Here is a 21,410-nt window from a genome sequence, read left to right on the forward strand (position 1 = left end):
AACTATAGACTGTATTTTGATATCCCAAACATCTAATTTGAACTAGTGCTGCACTGAAAATACCATGTGACACACAAAAAGTGATGTTTAGGTGTTTGTTTAATAGTTACTTTAAAATAAGAAATTAAATAATGTATAATACAAAAATTTGAATAATAACCAACAGTTTGATACCAAACTTAAGGAGATAAATTCATAAAATAGTTGTTCAATAAAATTATGAATGAAGTCAACAATCGAGATGATACTGCTTTTGACCTGTAACTCACTGGGATAAAATTAAGAAGCAAACAATTCCTCAACACTGATGAAAACAGTCTTCAGTACTAACATGTTTCAAAAACAGAATAAATGACATTCCATAATAATATGGATTAGAAAACTGCTATTTAAAACCACACTAACTGAGTGATACCACCAATAGTGGCCAATTTTAATTTCACAAAAATGTGTTTCTCAGAGCATTCTTTCAATTGAATCAGATTCAAAATGTTTATTGATGATAAAGGGGAAAAAGGAAACTAAACTGATAGTCTTAAGAAATAAATGGAACTTATGAAAACTGACATAGAAACTTGACTTTTTAAAAGTTCTTTTTCAAAAATTAAACATAGTAGTATACTCAATATAACACAGTAATAAAGTATGAATATGAATGCCCATAGCAAAAGTGTTAATGTAGACTAAGCCAATATTATGCTATATTTTTTTACCCCTTGCACCACAAGACTTATAAATACACAGCATAAAAAACACATTTTAATGTTTCACTACTTACCTAAACCTTAAAACTGGTATATTTTAGGAAGTTTGAAAGAGACTGCCCTTTCTTCATTATTGTACAAAGTTTCAAATTCCTACGAGGGTGATATGATTAATATATACACGCACCTACAGTAACAAGAATAAGTAACTTCCTTACTTGTACAATGTTATGTTTCCCTTTTCTGACTCTTCCAAAGGAATGAGAGATGTAGGGGTTCTGGGTAAAAACTTTATTCCAGATTTTTTTTTATTACCATTAGAAATGTCTTCCACAAGATCCAAGTTCTTCTGTTCTTTCAGGTCATCCAGTGATAAAAACTGCAATAAAACAAGGATATTCCAGCACTTTTGCCTCAAAATCTGTAAAACAGCTTACAATATTTCAAGAATTTGATATTCAGCATGGAGAGATTTTAAAAACTTAAAACCTATGAATAATCATAGCAGACCATTTTTCTTCTTTAACTTTGTATAATACATACAAAGATAATATGAATATTTCACACAGATAAAACTGACGTTTTCAGATATTAATAGAAATTACACTAAAAATACATTTGCTATAATACTATTTAATAATTATATTAATCATATATTAATTTCTTTTAATATATACAATGATACACTATTTCAACACCAAAATATGAGAACTTCAACATATATTAAAGCTTATACTAACATAACATATACCTAAGCATCATGAATTTAATTCCACACAACTGTTTTAAAAACAAAGTGAAACTTACGACTGCCAAATTGAAAAGCAGTGTAGTAGGAAAATATTAAGTATCAAAAAATGGTTGCAGATCTATTAAAAGTTATTCATTGGGCACAATATATTAATACTTATCACATGGAAAAGAAAAACTTGTTTCTTCAGAACTGTTAGCACGAATCCTGAACTGTTTTAATTAGGTTTAGTCAAAAAAACTGGAAGTGAAAACATTGGACATTTTCAATGGAATGAATAGACAATGGTTTGATACTTACATCTACGTCACTGCTTTGATTTCCAAATGTAACATCTTTATCTTTACCCTGTTCATCTACTGATCCTTGATGAAGAAGTTTCCTATTGAAACAAAATTAATAATTATTATTATTATTATTATTATTATTAGCTATTTCACCATCAGCCACTTAATCCATCTATATTTACATAAACATCTTAGGAAAATACCAACACAATGAAAACGTTTTCTGACTGCAGGCATCTATCTTAAGCAAGAATATGGCATCTCAACACAAACAAAAGAAAAAAAAAAGTTAAAGGAATATTGAAAACAATGCATAAAAATCTGGTGGTTCACCACAAAATAAATCATATTACATAAAATTGTATTATTCAGTCACTACATTGGAATTGTTATTTAATCTTCAAAATGTTTATGATTACACTCTTGTTGAGCATAGCCAATAAAAATAGTTAAACTGCTTATCTGCAATGATATACTTACTTGCAATACTTTGTTAAACGTATATATAGTTATAAAAACAAAGCTTTTGTTTTTAACATGGATAAGTTGAAAATTTTGTTGCTCCAAGCAGCCGAGTAATCAAATGAAGTGCAGTGCTGAAAATAAATGCTGTGTTCATAATATAGCCTTGCTTATTTCCATGTGTTAGATAGAAACTGAGCAAACAAAACAATAAAATTTAATATTGAATATTATCTGGTGAAATTAGTTACCTTTCCATTTAAAAACTTTTCCAAACAAATGAATACAAACTGTCCATTTCATCTAATAAGCAGGCAGAAGGTAGGATTAGAGAACCTCAAGCCAGATGTAATGTAATCTTTCCTTGATGTATACAAATTAATTACATAAGGTTTAAGAAATTCCATCACATGCTGTATATTAAGGATAATTTTATATCCTTTTTATATATAGTTAAAAGGAAAAAATATTAAGAATAAAATAATCCATTTCAAAGTTCTGAAACATGATTTATTTTGATGCTTTAGACACTTACATATTTGCAAATCATAAACATAGCTACACAAGTTTCTGATGAAATTATTTTTACAACTGATTTTTTTCAAGTTTTAAGTATGCTGTATTTATTGATAAAAACATTTCATTTAGAACTTATAATATTTAAAAAAAGTGATTTTGCTATTTGTGGTATCTTGTCACAAAGTTTGTTGTAAGTTTAATACTGTGCCCTTGTTTTTATAAGTAAAAATTATCATGTATTGGGCTCTTATTTCAATTGTTGCACTATATTTAAGAAGTTGTATTTAGCATCTCTCTATTTCATATCTACTTTTTAAAGCTTATAAATGTACAAATTTTATTTAAAAGCCATTATAAATTTAACATTCACAAAATAAGCAACTGGATAACAACCATTTTATTATCAGGTTGTAATTAAATAATACATTAAATACCCATTACATGTTAAAAAGACTGATTTTACAATTTCACTGTAGATAAAAAATTTATAACTTTTATATAAAATTATATGGTTAAAAAAAATTACGCATACCAGCACTACATAAATGTAGACACAATACCTTATATAATCAGACCATTGTTACTTTAATAATGATTGAAATTACACAACATGGTAGTTTTTCAAAAGAAACTACTGTCAGACTAAATAAAACTGTTTCTGAATAATTAAAAAACATATTGTACATTAATCAAGTACATTTTATGAGAAAGCTTTCAGTGAACAAGTAGCCAAAAACTAAAATAAACTACATAAAAAATCACCTACTTTTTACTACTAAGAAGCTCCAACATTTGAAAAACCAGGTTATAAAGATACTCCACCTGCAAAAAAATTGTATTCATTACTTTTGAATTAAATATAGCCTTATTTTCTTGCAACTTTCAATATTACAAGTGAAATTCAATTTATAAAGTTTCAATTTTCTTAGATGCATTAGTGAAGTAATTTCCATGGAACTGAGACTCCACATTTCCATGCACTGTCAACCAACAAAATTATGAGAATATCAGTTTGAATGTTTAATTAATATGAATCTAAAATATTATGAAAGTTATAATTTTCCTACACTGTATACATATTTCCAGTAGGTATATTGATCAGCTCACAAGATTAACTATTCTCCTCCAGTGATGCCCTCTATATGCAATTTTTTCTTTATGCATGCCATAAACCTTCTGCACCCCCTTATTGTAATCAAATGATTCAAATGTGTGTCTTACGTAAACCATCATTCATCACTTCTCCACCAATAGAAGCACAACATACACAACGCATGCAACTCACTCTATGCACCACCACTAAACTATCACTTTATGATGTAGCAGAATAAGTTAGTACTAGAGAAAAGTGGGAAGTGTGAATGGAGGGGGGAAGTACCTATCAGATATACATTTTCAATTTGGAAAAATTATCCTAAATGGTACTTCCATCATCTTACAAAATTAGATTGAATCCCACATTGATTAGGTGGTGGGACTGGTGCAAGGTAATGAGAGAAGTGAAGTACTCTCCAAAGGTATATAAAGGATACTCCTCAAAATTAGTCAGATCCAAAGATCTTATAAGGAAAGCTTCTGAACCAAGTACACTTTTGCCCATCTGTATAGTAGGTAGGGCAGAAATAGAGAATCACATCCAAGTGGGAGAGAACTGTGGCAGAATAGTAATCCTAATCATTTAAATATTCATTTAACTAAATCCCACAAAGTATAAAAGTGGGTAAAACAATGGACATACTCCTAGGTGTAGAGACACTAGGAGATGGTACATTGTACTCAGTGAGTCAACTACATCCAAAACTCTTGCCACTTGGAACCAACATCCACATGGAGGTAGGATGAGGATCATACTGTCTTCACCTCAAATGTGGTGTCATTGGAAATACTATTTTTGGTTAATTTATGTTTTCATGAAATAAATCAACTTAATCATAATTTTGAATAACCAATAATTTTATGTGAGACTAATCAAAGAGCGATTGATAAATAGTTTATCAATTAATGAAGTTAAATGCCCAGAACTAACAAAAGAGAGAATTTTTATAACTTTTTGAAGATATTCTAAATACTATAATGTCCTTATTTATCGTAAGCCTCACAAAATAATTTTGATTTTTGACACACATAAATCACACACAAAGTAAAACAGATTTATATCTCTTCTTTAGGAGAAACAAAAGCAATATTTGATTCATCAAAAACAAGCAATTAATTACATTTTCTAAATCTTTGCTCAGAAATTAAAATAGTGTGAATAAAATGTTAATCATATTTTATGAATATTTCACAAATAATAAATTCTGTATGACATATTACAATAAAATATTGTGAAATTTCTCGTATTTTATGTGGAAAACCTGATATTTTGTATTTTATAAAAGCCCATTTGATAATTTCACTTTTAAAACTAAAAATAAGTCAGTATCACATAAAAATTACCTTTTTACTATAGACACATGTTGAACCTTGTATAAGAAGAGCTGCTTGAGCAAAGTTGAGAGTTGTAATTCCATCATTAAAAGTCAATGTTAGTCCTTCAAGCTGCAATAAGTTTGATAGCATAACTGCATTACTTCTTAATGATACATTTAACTCAGAAAATAAATGTGCAATTACAAATTGGTTAATTTTGGTTGTGATTTAACTTTTAGTTCAAAACTAAATGTAATTAAAAAATGCAAAGACAAAATTTTGACAAATAATACAGTTAAACATTTCACTTTTTTTTACCTAAAAAGAAAATTACAAAGTATTTACCAAGAAAATTAATATAAAACTTACAGCAAGTTTCATTCAAATATGAAAAGATATATGCAATTAATTATACAATACGTTTAAAATATCAACTTAAAACTGATTAACTTACTTCTGCAAGGTACTCTTCCAGGTATGCTGCAATGTCTATCTCCCAGTTTTTTGTTAAATCTCTTATCGGATTTAGTAAATGAGCAAATCTCACTTCAATATCTCCACATATATTGGTCTCTTGTGAACTGACAGGTGCCATCTCAAGGATTTATATATACCAAAATTCAAAATTTCCTATTTTTGTCTTTCCTTTTTTTTCCAGTTCACAACACAATTCTTAACATCTGTGTGAAGATATTCACAATTTCAGAAAACAATGAAAAGTTAAAAGCTAATTTATTTGTTACATTTCCTAAGTTATTAATAAAAGTACAACAAATACAAAATAAAAAACTGAAATTCAGTGATATATCAATACAAACAGAAAACAGCAGCTGTAATATACTACACGTCTGTCTAAACATATGACAGTTACACAAGTAAGTTACACAAACAGCACTGTAGCTTGACAGTGCCATCACAATGATACTCCAAAGCATCCATCAAACAAGTTTTGGAAAGGCTTATTAAAGCCTGTCATGATGCCTACTGTTTTGGCTAACTACTGGTCCTTTTAACCAAGAAATAAACACTTTTAAATTCAGATCATGTTATTATATCTCATGCATTTGCCACACAGATTGTTGTTTGTATACACAGACAAGCCCACAGATAATTTTGTCTGTTGGCTGCTATGATACTTTAATTTTAATTGGTTTAGTCTAACAACATTACACCCATAGTACAACATTCTCAAACTAATTATTGTTGTATATAGACATCAAATATTTGTAACTGAAAATCCAACTTACAAGGTTGAACCCAATTGGCTACTTCTCATATAAAGAATGATACAGTTTAACAATACTTTAAATAACTCTAAGCTTTCTTAATATAACCTTCACAGCAATTAGTATGATTTTGTAAAGATTACAAAGATTTTATACACAAAGAATGGGATTATTTTAATTAAAGATTTGTTATTTTTATATTGTAGTTATTTACACCTCAGACTAAATATTTAAAGTATTATTATAAACATATTATGCAATAAAATGTTTAAAATTAAAAATACAAAAATGTCCATATCTTTTAATTTTTCATTGAATCATCTTGAAAATCTTCTTAGGTTGTGTTCATAATTTTAACGTTTTATTTTTTTTTCAGAAATTTATTTTCTTTACTATCTTTCAGGACTATCACTTATTGCAACACATGAATATTTCAAGTAATATCATCAACATACTGTGTAGTAAAATGTTTAAAATTATAAACAGGAAAAATATAAATACTTTATAATTTTTTGTTAAACAATCTTGAAAATTTTGTTAGTTTATATTCTTAATTGTAAGTTTTTATTTTTCTTTCCTATCTTTCAGGATTATTACTTATAGCATTACATGTTAACAGTCATCATCAGGGATTCTTCGGCAGCAACAATTTAGCTATCATCATAACATTGAAATGTTTGTTTACTGTGCTGGGCCTGATAAACTGAAGCATTTTGGCTATATTTTTAAAAATAAGAGTATTTAAAAAGTGAATTTATTGAATTCTTCATACCAATTTTAAAATAATTGTTAAGAAACAGTACTTCAAAATGTGGCCTTTCTAATGGTTACAAACATCTAGCTCAACCAAATATAATTTGCTGAGTAATTGCAACTTTATATGTAAAGATGGACATGGTATCCATCAGAAGTTCTAAATTTATTTCTCTTTCCTCTCAATGTTTCATAACAAGCTTAAAGGATCCATATACAGAGCAATAAACCTATTTTCTCCTTATACTTAAAAGTGTAAAGTACAGAAAAAAACTATTTATGTTACAGACTAACAAGAAGATTTTTAACAAATTTTATTGTGACTTAAGTTACATTCTACATGGCACAAGGCTGCAAGGGCTGCCAATATTGGTCATAGTTCAGTGGTACTCTGTGAACATCTCAGTGTAGCATGCGAGACTATTTTGTTGATATAACAAAAGTGCAATTCAATTAATACACATTAACCATTATTGTCTAAATTTTACAAACAAAGAATTGTGATATAGCACAAGCCTGCTCACAGCCCCAATGCATTTTTGAAAAATAAGAGGACTAACACACACACACACACACATACATACATATATATAAACACATTTTTTCAACACTTTGGAATTTTTTTTAATGAAAATTATTATTTCCAGACACTACCTTCTACTTGTTAATATCATCTTCAGCATTTTTTCTATTGTTTACTTTTCTAAAGCAACTATCCCCTTCTGCTTTACCCATAAAGCCAATGAGTTAGTACAGTCCATAACAGATAAAGTTATGAAGCAAATATTTTGCACAGGAAAAATCTACAAGCAATCTTGTGGAACATCCCATCTCAAAATGTGCGTAACTGGCTATGGGACTACAGTATTTTATGATAGCATCATGACCATACAATGCAGAGTGGAACCTAACAGAAAAAAAGACATCCACCTGACAGGAATTTTATTAAAAAGATAACTTCCCCAGTCACAGTCTTAACAAGTGTGAAGTATGACAACAGGTGGAAAGAAGTATTCCAACGAGGAAGGAGCAGCCATCTGTTGCAAACAGTGAGAGATAAACATATTAGAAATAGTCCACATGGGCAACAGAGGTGAAATGCTAAGGAAGAGGTAAGGTGCCCTATCTGATTTGATGACACCTAGAACATATTCCAGGATGAATAAGGAAGAATAAGCAAACTGAATCAAAAGTCAAACCCAACTGGTAAGCATTGAAAAAGAAATGAAAGGTCATGAACAGAGGAATGTACCAGCAGATGAAAAGACAGGAACAAGAATCACAAAGGTTCAAACAGAGGTAAAATGTCATACAGTGTAGAACTAAACTAACATCCAAATCCAGAAAGACCACTCAATAAGGAGATCTAATAATATGAAAGAAATACAATATCATGAAGAGTAAAGGTGATGTAAATATAAGATAATACTGGGAAAATACATATAGGTGTGTGATAAGACAGCTTGATATACAGAGATGGTTGAGACTAAAGTCCTATGATCAAACAGCCAAATGAAGAACAGTGGGATAAAAAGGTGAAATAATTCAACATAACCTATGATGGAATATATTCCATTTTCTTTGATAACTTATCACTGAGAAAGGATATAAAAGGAAGCATCTCACAATGACAATCTAAAGCTCCTTACCAATGATCTGGCATACGTTTGGTGGTTAGATGAAGGTAGGAAAGATTATACAAAATACCAGTGTTTAGGGTTGAAGGAGAAAGTATGAAGTGAAACAAAGCAACAAAGGAGGGGCAATATAGTTGAAATAGTCAAGGAAACTAGGGTTGTGTCAGCCAGTAAGGAGCAATCAGAAGAACCTTGCACATAATGGAATGAATGACTGAAATCACCCTGGCAAGAAGACATATTGAAGGATAAACATAAAGGCATCTGTTAGTTCAATCCTGATGAACATATATACAGCTAGGGACTGTGGATAAAGGACTAAAGACCAAAAACAAGCAACTTGGCATTGAGAAAGGTGGCAAATGTATCCAGATGAGGTGTATCTCATTGTGAGCATAGCCACTGGAAAACATAGGATAAATTTTCTCCAGTCCAGTAAGATAATCTGGCACAAAGTTGAGAGCATCAAGAACATGATGATTGACAGGGTCTATAATTCTGTGTGATACAAGAGTATGGGCCTCCTTGAACAGACATTGACTGGTAATCGTGGTTCATACTACATTGCTCAGATCAATTTTAAGCACTTTCTAAATGCATTGAATGTTTTATAAGCACTTTTTTTGAAAGTAAGATCAATATCAAAATCAATCAAAACCCACTGAAATTTTAAGAAACTCCTATTTATTTGTTCAACATCTAAATGTAAATTAAAAAGAAAGACTATTTATTACATTCAACTCCACAACATGCACTGAAGTTAGTTATATCAGTATATTCTGATATTATAATAATTTAAAGTACGTTTCAAGTATTCTTGCAAAAAAGGCCCCTTTTCAAGCACTTGTAAGCTCTTCAAATTCCATTCAAGGATATATATGCAAACTGGGCAATAGAATCTCAAGGTAGTGAAAAAGACATGGGTATAGGAGAAAACAGGGGTGGGGAAAGGAATTGAATGACAAGATCTGAAAACTAAACGATCAGTAACAAATTCCTGCCATATGTGGGTGAAAAAAAAAGAAGGGTCAAATGAGCCCTTACTACACCAGAACCCACAGAATACTCACTGGTAGTATTGACAATGACGAAATGTGCACTAATAAACACAAAAACAGTGGAAACTCTAGTTGGAGAATTAAGTAAAGAACAGAAAGACATTGGACATGGGACAGGAATAGAGGTTTGCAAAGGCTAAAATTGAGAGAAACGAGGAACCAAGAACAAAAAAGGTCAAATGTTGCCTCACCAACTTTACATGTGATTCCAATGTATCAAGAATATCCCCCAAAATAAGCCACTGGAGAAATGGAGCCACCCATAAGTCCCAAAGATAAGTTGACAGTAACCTCAGAAAGTATTAAGTGTATTGTGGACAAGTACTGTAAGAAAGTTATAAGGGTAAGATTACAGTGGAAAATTGGGCTTGGGGTAAAATAAAAGGACCATCAGAGTCAACCCCCCCCCCAAACTGACAGTAGTAATTCTAACCATTTGTGGCCTGTGGAGGGTAAAGCATCTTAGCATCAGCTTACTGTGTAACAAATTGTTCATCAAGAACCAAAATGCCAGGAGAAGGATGGAAAATCAACTACTGAGAGGAAAGAGCATTCCATAATAAAGAAGGCACTGGATTACTGAAAATCAGAGAAATAGATAAAATGGAACATATCTGAAAAACCATGCCTAAGAAGGTTGAATTAACCATGGAAGATTCCACAGGAGAAGAGTTGGAAAGTATGACTTAATTGGGAGGACTAAAAATGCTATCAAAATCTCATTGTCACGAACAGGTTTGGCTAGTTCTGGAGGAAGTTGAGCACTATTGGGAGAAGAAGATAATCTCGGATTACATTCAAATATCCAACAAATAAAAGCCAAAAACTCCTTAGTCGAGTACCTCTAAACTGAAGCCCAAGTCACTGTGATAAGGAGAGGTGATACATCTTCCGAAATGGTAATATTAACTTTGGTATTCATCATGAAATAATGAAAGTTATTCCAATAAAGTCGAATAACTAAGTTTGCAGAGAAAACCAGTAAACTGAAAATGATAGTAAAATTTAGAAAAGATCAAAGAAACACATAAGAAATCACAATTGAAATATGTCTTGACTGTACAACTGCCAAATAAAAAATAATAGTTTGGTAGAATCAGAGGAAGTCACATGTCAGGATGGTGTGCTTCTCCTAAGTGTGGGGATTGTTGCATGATGATTTGCACGCAAGATATAGTTAAACTACATTGATTGTGGGCTGCATAGAAGCTCAAGGCTTGTTGCCTGCAAACATTTTGCATACAGAGGGCAGCACTGAACAAGGATAGCTTCATCTGTTGTTGTTGTTTTGAATTAAGCACAAAGCTACACAATATGCTATCTGTGCTCTGCCCACCACGGGTATAGAAACCCGGTTTTTAGCATTGTAAGTCTGCAGACATACCGCTAAGCCACTGGGGGGGGGGGCAGCTACATCTGTGGGAAGAGGTAATATACCATACCAGAAATAGGGATTTAAACAAGTATATGCTTTTTCACTAAACTCCAAATAAATGAAAAATCTAGCTTCTAAGATAAAGAAGCCACTTTCTAAATAGTTCACTAAACTGGTTCAAAATAAGTCTGTTCTAATTCAGAAGCTCATATGCTTTCAAAAAAAATTAAAATAAACTTCATGGTGTAAAATGTAAAAAAGCAGAAACACTATGCACCCAATTTCAAGTAAAAAAACTAAGAAAAAGCCACCATTTCTTCTAAACAGGCCCACTGAAAGCAAGTTTTGCACGTGTCAACATTTTAGGCTCAAGCCTTCTTTTCATAATTTTTTTCTACTTTATTAACTTTATGCATGCTTGAAACAATGCAAGCATTTACAATACTTGTAAAAATGTCAGCAGTTTGATATCATAAAATGAGTCAGCCAATCAAACTACATTTTTGTTAGTTATTCTGAAGGTGAAAAGCTTAATCCATGTTTGTCCTGTGCATGTTATATTTATTAATTTGCAGATCAATGATCAACATTACTAGGAACTGATAAATACTTTACACTTCCAAGTATTCTTCAAATTCTTCTATTCCCTCTCCCCACCAATAAAAAAAAATTATTGAAATAACAACAGTTATCTTCAAGCAATAAACATCATGATTAACATATTAATTTTGTTTTAATAAAACAAAAACACAGGTCTCTGCCTTACATAAAAAAATTACATGCTTGAATCAAAACAGTTTTACAAATTTCTGAATAGCAAAAATTGTTAGTCTGTAATGCCATCTATCTAACATAGCCAATATGCTAGTGTAAACAAAAGCCTGATGGTTGAATTTTCCATTAACATTTGATTATTGTATTAAGTAATCATTCTGCAAAAATATTGGTTAAAAAATTCTTCCAGTTTTTGTAGAAAAGTTTTCTTTCAACAATAATCAAGTTGAGAAAAAACTGGCACATTCATATATCCTTAACTGTAATTAATAAAAAATACAAAAAACAAACAAACCTGGCCTTCAAATAATATTTCAGATACTTTATAAAAAGTTATGTTACCCTTTGTCTTAATCTTAATGTTTAGAAAGTGTATATTTCAAAATGACAGCTATTGCAACTTTCATTATCACTGTGTACAAAATCAGTTCTTCCTAAGCATATATGATTTTTTAAGGTTTAACTACATAACATGTAATACACTTGTGAAAATAGGATCTTACAAAAGTCTTTTATTCTGCTCCTATGAAAAGGTTAATTTTGCACAGAAAAACTAAACTTATGTTTGTATAAATGATTAACCAGCAACTTGTATGGTAGGTCTACTCCTGACAGCTAAATGTATAGATAAATCACATGAATCACAAATAAGAAATTCAGCCAATGACTAATAAAGTTTACAAGTGGCTTAAGTGGGTAGAAAAGAAAGATTTTTACAAGTTTAACACTAACAAGCACACAATATTTTGTTATCAACAAAACTGATAATACTAGGTTCAATATTAAGAGATTATTAATCAATTTGACTGAAAAATCCAAGATTATGGCATGTTCTTGTAAATGTTTTTGTTTTTATTTAAAGTAAAGCTATTATCTTTCAGAATAACTTGCATAACAACATGGCTTGCACTGTTGTCGTGATGTATTAAAAAAGAAGAGACTGTTATGCACTATATTTAAGTTATAAAAACTTATCAGAAGTTAAAACTGTGATTTGTTTGTTATAATGAGAGTTGATCTCTATTATCTAACCTTTCCTTATCCTCCTAAAGACCAAAAATTACAAGTCACAACAAGCAAACTATGTTAAAAAAGGAAAAAAAATTGTTCCTGGATGTGAAGGATATAGGAAGAAGGCTAAAAACAAAGAAAGTTCAGTTAAACTGCACTAATGTCATAAGTGGACTAAAAGCTCATTGTTGAGGCACTTAATCTTCTTAATTTACATCAACAGTCAACAAATTGTTTAAATTTTATGATATTAAGGTCTTGGGTGTAGCTGAGAAAAATTTATAAATGACCAAATATAAAATTTCTGTTGATATCAAATTTACCCAAAAACCTGGTACCAAACTATAATAATTATTAAATAAAAATTAGACAGAATCACACAACTCCAATATCATTTATAAAATAACCTTCAATAACTGTCCACATCTCTACAGTGGAGAAACAGGTACATAATAAAAATTCTCCCCCATTTATCACCATCGCAACTTAAAAAAAAAATTAATACAAAACTAATTTTAAACAGAGCCTAACATTAACAAACACAAAGTAAAAGTTATTTTAATTGAAGAAAACAGCCCCACCCTAAATCAACACCCCAGAGTAGCAAGATATATTAGAAGGTAAAGAAATATCCAGTCATGTGACCTCTTTCTTCTTGGCTGCATATACATGTATATGTACTTGTATATCTGTAAACTTACGGTACCTGATGATGACAAAATCCTGTTATAACATCATACATTTATGATAAAGTTTTTTCATTACACAGACAAGAAGACTCAAAACATTTTTCTTAAAGCTGGGTTCCTTTATGTCAAATGTGAAAAATTTTTAAAAACAAGCTCTTAAATATTCAAGATAGACATATGCATTATAGAAAAAAGGTTGTTTGCAAGAAACAAACAGGCTGACTCACAAAAAGTGTAAGGGATACAATTTATGAAGTTTAAACTAATTTTCTGTGATGAGATATTTGGAATTATAGAAGATCAAGAGATTTGGTCAAAAAGGGCATCAAACAACTAAAAAGTATATGAAAAAATTGATTAAAAACATAAAAATCAACAGTAAGCTTTTTTTAACCTTTTCAGCATAGGCTTAGTCTCTGGGACCAACCTTGTAACTATTTTGTGCTTGTTCTCATTTTTCATGATTTTACTTTTAATTTAAATTTGTAAGAATATGTTCACAAAATTGGACAGATTAACAATAAACATTAAAATGCTTTCATATGCAAAATACCAATTTTTTTTTATTAAGTCTTAAGATTTATTAAGCAATGTTTTTCACACGACTTTATTTTTGCATGTTGCCTATTCATGCAATGTAATTCACATTTTAAAATTAAAAATACTTTTATGCATCAGAAAATATTCATATTTCACATGCAAAATCGTTATAATGTCCAGATATTTTATCAAACATTTCTTACAAAAATGCTTTATATTTTATGTTATTTTCACTGAACAAATCTCTGTATACCTATATTAATATAATAAAATAAATAAAATTATATATTCAAACATCTAACACCGCCCTCTATATTCCGACACTCAGTTACACAACCCCTTTCAAACATGTGGTCAGCTTCCGGTCAGTTACCTCTTTCTTTGTGAACCTGACGATGACCAAAGAAGGTCGAAACGTTGTTCGCTCTTCTATGTAAAATATTTTCTCAACCCAAACGAGCCGTTTTTGCATATATATTTCTCAACAAGAGGGTTTCTCGACATCACTGAAATCTCTGTATGAGTTCAGTCAATTTGACTGATCTCATAACTACCATGTAACTTAGAAAATAAATATAAATTATGCCATTTTAGTTCTAGAATGACAACAGATAATAAAATGAAAACATGTTAAGATAAATAGCTTAAATATCTAAAATTTATATAGTTTATTATTCTTATTATAATGCCCATTCAGCCATACTTGGTTAACAATACAGAAGTTACCACAACAAAGCACAAATTCACAGGTTTATCTCAAAAGAAGAAAGGATGCCATTAACTTTGAAAATGGCTGAGGAACTTACTAAAGGGACATTGAGATTTTGATTGGTTTTATATCATATACAGATGTAAGTGTACAAAAGGGAGTTTCCAAAAATTGAAAAAGGTGAGCAGGAGCCCACTGCATTTTATTCACTAAATATAATAACAGCTGAGCAAATGGAAAAGATAAAAGGTTTTATTTTATATTATAGCTTGTTAATATCAGTAATTTCATTTCCTAATTTGTACAAAACTACAGACTTTGCATTTTGACATAACAAACATCTAATATGAAATAGTGCTGCATTCAAAATGCCATGTGATACATAAAAATCAATTTTTAGTTTTGTTCAATACTCAATTGTAAATTAAGAAATTAAATAGTGTATAATGTGAAATTTTGAATTATAATTATACTTTGATACCAAACTTATACTCACTTACTTCAATATATGACATGAACAACCAATCAACAGAATTTTTTTTTTAAATATTTAAATAGAACTTAGTGAGCTTTATAAATTATAGTGGAATTATTTGGCACTGATATAATATTTTTTTTTTGGTTATTCAATTCTATACATAACCTAAAAAACATTTCATATCCTGTATGTGCAAAACTTTAAACGGTTTAGTAACGTATGCAACAGCAACCAAGTTCAAAGGTCATAGCTATAAGAGATAATTGTTTGCTTTATTTCTTTACTTACATTCCATATTTTAAGAAAAATAAGTTTAAAAAATTGTTTGTAAATAGTAATAATCTATACACAAATATCATGTATAATAACTGAAATGTGACTAAATATTACAAAATACTAGTACACTAAAAAACAGACAGGGTTCTTTGCAAAGACTGAAGGTCAGTTTTATGTTATCGGATAAGGAAATACAAATGCATGTACACTGTGTCAATGCAAATTATGTAATGTTAGGTATGACTGGAAGGTTACTATAATAAAAAAATAATACATATATAATGTTTTGAGACTTAAGCTACTTAGACTAAACATTTGCTGTTTTGTGTTATAATCTGTAGCCATTCTAGCATGATAAGAGCAGTAAAATTTAGACCCCACATAGGGTAGAAAAAATAACAAGACAAAGCATAAAGTCTTATTGAAAACAAATGTTTGAAATGTATTTAGAAGGCTTTAAATTTGTTTAGATGAAGAATATTTTTTTAAAATCATAACATGAAATCCTTTCTCACTCAAACTAACAAAACATATTTTCACAAATACATCTTCAGTAAAAATACTTAATTAAAAAAATCTGACTTTTTGTGTGCAAAGAAACTTGTAATATTTCCTAAAAGTCTACCAAATTTTGTGAAAATACACATACCGCATCAAAAGTTATAACATAAATACTTAACATATGTAAATGTGTATAGAAACTCATGTACATTAAACTGAGTCAGTCAGAAAAGGGTTAATATTTATATGTGACTGCTGAGGGAAGCTTGTATTAGTTTGCTAATACATACACACAACCACTCAAAATTGACAAGCTCTAGAAAAATGGTGAGTTAACACTTTAATATAACAAAAAATTCATAATTAAACTAAACAGAAAACGTAATAATAAATGAATGATAAACAAAACCATAAATTTTTTTTCCTGTAATTTCTTAACTTTTTCAATGAACATGTTCAAAGATCAAGACATTATGGTAAAATAAACTGAAACTAAAGAACTACAATATTATTGAATAAGAGAAAATTCTCAACTTGCCAAATTTGTGATATTAGTTATGACCAAATTTAACAGATTATATAATGGGCCAAACATATAAATTTGCTGTGTGCATTGCTTGACAAAAGACCAAGAAATAATTACAGGTTCACAGCATTACAAGTTAGCATTTTCATAAGTTGAAAATGTACTTCCAATAGATACTTACTTCCCTCTCACAAAGCAACTTTTCTAGAGTAGCACTGACAGCAATGGATATAGTGATTCTGGTCCTCGGCATGAGGAGAATATCTGGTCAAACAGAAAATGTGCTATATCCAACAGTGGCCATTTGTCTTCCAGTCTATGGAAGGAGGAAATATACCAGTCAGCACATTTGTGAGAACTTATTCAGCTGAACCATGTTCAACCAGCACCAGATGCACAAGGAATGTACATCTGATGGATGGTAAAGAGGAAAAATGTCTCAGCCTATGGTAAACTGCAATTATATTCATGATATGGCAAAGTGCTTCAACCAAAACTTGACAGCACCTGGAATTATACATCAGATCTGCAGTAAGTGTCACACCATGTATATATGACACCAACCACAATCTGGCCAGCTCCAACCAATACCAAACACACCAGGAATGTATATCCAGAAGAGGGTTGGAAAGACAGATAACACTGTAGGAAAAAACAATTGGTCAGCTACTTACATAAGAATACAGTGTAGTGCCATGACCAAAACTTGGCAGCATCTGGAATTGTGTATCAGGTCCATAGTAGGACCCCATCAACACCTCCACAGTGCCATCACCCTGCTCTCAACTGAGTGGTATGATTCATGACTCAGGAGGACAGTCTTCCATGGTCCACCACCTCAGCAACTAGAAACTGGTAAGTGGTAAAGACTCCCATCCTCCACCAGAATAAATGGGGAAAAGTTTATTTTTTTAAATTTGCGCAAAGCTACTCAAGGGCTATCTGCTCTAGCCATCACTAATTTAGCAGTGTGAGACTAGAGGAAAGGCAGCTAGTCATCACCACCCACTGCCAACTTTTGGGCTACTCACTTACAAACAAATAGTAGGATTGACTAATTAGCAGTATATATTTCTTTAAATAAGTTAAGTGTGAACAAAATGTTAGAATGGAGGTAGGACCCTTAAGGGATGATGAAGGAAGACTAGTATCCTCCCCTGCTGGAGGACTGTGTAAGTAAAATTGAAGATGTGTCTGAAATTGGAGATATTTCTGTACCCGAGGAACTGAAGCAAGCAATTGCCATGCACTTAGATGAGCTCGCAAAGTCTCTCAAGGGATACTTCCACACCAGAGAGTCATATCCAACATGGGTGAGACAGCCGTTTACGTTTAGTGTTGTGACAGCAGATGTCAATGATAAATACCTCAACAAAATCATTGAACTTCAGCAGAGCCATGTTCAACAGCAACTTTTCAGAACAACAACGCTCTCAACGTTTTGGTGTCACCAAATCGTAGCGTACCCTCTTATTGCTAAGAAAGCCCTTGAGATACTCATACCGTTTGTTACAACATATCTTTGCAAGCAATCCTTTTCGAGGATAGTAGACATAAAAATGAAGAAAAGGAACAGACTTTGTTGCAAAAATGATATGAGAGTGGCACTTGCCAAGGTGAAGTGGCACATTTCTGAACTTGTCTTTGAAAGGCAGCAGCAAAAGTCACATTGATTTGCAGTAAATATTCACTGAGTTATGTTTTTGTCCTTTGAACACAGTGATATTGTGTGCAACTGATGCATGGTTCATTTTGTGCACTAATAAAATATCTACTTATGTTTTGAATTTATAAAAATCATATTTTATTGTTCCAATTACGAAGGGTTCAGTGAATGCAAGTACAAAACTTCCGGGGGTTCAGTACCTCCAACAAGGTTAAGAACAACTGGATTGGAGTAACCTTACCAATGTTATTAAGATAAGGAATATTGGTGTACTAATTGATCAGTCTCTAAAGACATCCAAGCAGTCTGCTGTTACTACTAGCAAATAGGATTTTAGGTTGCAGCTACAAAAATACTGAATACAAACCTAAGGAGGTTATAATTTCATTGTATATGTCACTGGTTAGGCTACATTTGGAATATTGTGTTCAAGTTTGAGCTCCTTACCTTAAGAAAGAGATTCAACTGCTGGAAAGGATTTAGAGAAGGGTTACTAGAATGGTGCCTGAGATGTAGGGGTTTTCACATAGGGAGAGGCTTGAATATCTCAAATTGTTTTTTTCTTGAAAAAAGAAGAGTTGGGGTGGATCTGACTGATTATAGAAAATTGACAGTTTTGATGCATTGTCTTTTTCCATAGTTAGCAGTGAGAATTGTAGGATTAGGGGACAAAAATATAAAGTTTGGCAGTGTAGGAGTCATCTTCAACTAAGATAGTTTCATTTTTCTAACAGGGTGGTTGCCTTCAGACATTGTAGAGGCAATAAGTTTAAGAAAATGCTTGATGAGTATATGAATGATAAAGGTTTGCTTTAAAGTTTTTTTATTTTAATTTAGAGGACAAAACATCCCAAGATAAACTAACAGGTCCCATGGTGTTCCAAAGCATAGTTATATAACACACTGCAGTCAGTAAAGAAATTATAATTATCTGCTACATCACAAGGAATGTTCACTTCTATTTTTTGTAAATTAATACCATTACTCCAGCATTAACCTTTGATTAGTGATTTGTTTGTCTAATAATAATAATCATAGTACTAGACTGCCACTTTCTTTATGTAATGCCAATAATATCAAAAATTATTTTACTAGATTTACAATTTTTTATATACAAAACTCTTAAGATAATAATAACACTGGGCCCGGCATGGCCAAGCATGTGACTTGTAATCTGAGGGTCGCATGTTCGCATCCCGGTCGCGCCAAACATGCTCGCCCTTTCAGCCGTGGGGGCGTTATAATTTGACAGTCAATCCCACTATTTGTTGGTAAAAAGAGTAGCCCAAGAGTTGGCGGTGGGTGGTGATGACTAGCTACCTTCCCTCTAGTCTTACACTGCTAAATTAGGGACGGCTAGCACAGATAGCCCTCGAGTAGCTTTGTGCGAAATTCAAAATCAAACAATAATAACACTGACTCATTGTATACAACTACGACTGTGTAGATATTAATAGTATATTATATTAGTTTTGATAGGTATAACATTAACACTAGCATTACTTACTGTGTTATAATACTTATAAAATATTATTGTTGTATTAACAACTAAAAATAAATGTATTATCATAAGTAACTTATATCACTGTTTGCATTACCAGTTTCACGGAATTTCACCATTCATAAGTAGCCCTGAGGAAAGTTAAATTAAAAGACTACAACGAAACTTCATAAGTTCATGTCAGGTCATTATATGAGTAAAATACACAATTAACGTTAGGAAATTAACTATTAATTCAAAATTAGTTATTGAGTTTATATAATTAACCCCTACTGACATAACAACAACGTTTAGCCAAAGTTATCGCTACAGAAGCAGATATGTATTACGACGTTTATCTAAAACAAAACAACTTCTTATACTTGAAGGGCGTTCACAAAGCCAATAACATTGCAAAACTCAAAAATTCATCTTCAAGAATCACCGAAAATTGAAAAAAGTCTTTACCAAATAATCAGTTGACATGACACCATTTGGAATCATTTAATTTGAATCGACCACGCGCCATTTTTCAATCATAACAACATCGCGCGCTGTTGAAGGATACAGACACGTACCCGGATAAAAATACAGTTTGCTAACAAATATTTTCCTTCTTGTACTAAGATTTTGGATGTTACTGGACGTAAGGAAGATACTCTTGCTTTACGAATAATTTAGATTATTTTGTGAGTTGGATGAATAAATGACATAAGAGTTTTAATAATAAATTCAATTATCATAATTTGAATAAGAAAATAGTTTTGATGAGTTTGTTTGTTTTTTAATTTCGCGTATAGCTACTAGAGGGCTATCTGCGCTAGCCGTCCCAAATTTAGCAGTGTAAGACTAGAGGGAAGGCAACTAGTCATCAACTCTTGGGCTACTCTTTTACCAACGAATAATGGGATTGACCGTCACTTTATAACGCTCCCACGGCTGAAAAGGCGATCATGTTTGGTGCGACCGGGATTCGAACCCGCGACCCTCAGATAACGAGTCACACATCATAACTAACCGCGCCTTTTGATGGGAATAACCATAACAGTATTATCGAAGAACGGATCTCAGAGTTCTTGTTAAGTAGTCCATAAACCATCCGAGTAAAGTATTGTAGTTCAGGGTAGTACAAATAGTATTGTAAATTATATATAAAAAAAAGTTTTAAAAAGTTAGACCTTTGTGTAGGTCATTGATACAGGCTTAATTTGCAATTTTGTGCTTATCCACATAAACAACTAGTTGATTTAACGTGCCCTCAGAAGATGGATAAAAGGTCGTTGTTCTGAAATTTTTTATTCAAAGTTCTGTCCCTAATTTGAATGAAGTTCCATAAGTATACCAAGTCTTGAATTACATTTATTGATGAATTTTCTTACCAGAGTTTGTGCTTAGGATCAGCATATGCTTCTGGTAATTCAGTGAAATAGTTACTCACTTCTATAATATATTTATTTCCAAATTTATGTTACCTTATGGCAGGTGACCAAGTGTTGACAGCAATTATCTTAATTGGTGCAACAACACAGAACTGTAGTATTACTTATGCTGTTTCTTTCATGGACATTTATGATCA

The 21,410-nt window shown here is 31.3% G+C and overlaps 1 protein-coding gene across 2 annotated transcripts in view; it reads right to left on the minus strand.

Annotated features, from left to right (window-relative positions):
* Cap-H2 (Chromosome associated protein H2) overlaps window positions 1-20,451 on the minus strand; it is a 64,008-nt gene extending 43,557 nt beyond the window's left edge. Inside the window, exons 1-6 of one of the 2 annotated variants that reach the window (XM_076447877.1) lie at window positions 20,303-20,451; window positions 5,590-5,815; window positions 5,163-5,264; window positions 3,490-3,545; window positions 1,756-1,837; window positions 923-1,083 (exon numbers count right to left, since the gene is read on the minus strand). In XM_076447877.1, the coding sequence (XP_076303992.1) occupies window positions 923-1,083; window positions 1,756-1,837; window positions 3,490-3,545; window positions 5,163-5,264; window positions 5,590-5,730 (542 nt within the window). In that variant the 5' untranslated portion in view covers window positions 5,731-5,815; window positions 20,303-20,451. The remainder of the gene's footprint in view (window positions 1-922; window positions 1,084-1,755; window positions 1,838-3,489; window positions 3,546-5,162; window positions 5,265-5,589; window positions 5,816-20,302) is intronic. The other variant, XM_076447876.1, reaches the window with a different exon arrangement.
* Between the last annotated feature and the right edge of the window lie 959 nt (window positions 20,452-21,410).

Source organism: Tachypleus tridentatus, chromosome 8, assembly GCF_004210375.1.
Source record: "Tachypleus tridentatus isolate NWPU-2018 chromosome 8, ASM421037v1, whole genome shotgun sequence".
Classification (NCBI taxonomy): domain Eukaryota; kingdom Metazoa; phylum Arthropoda; class Merostomata; order Xiphosura; family Limulidae; genus Tachypleus; species Tachypleus tridentatus.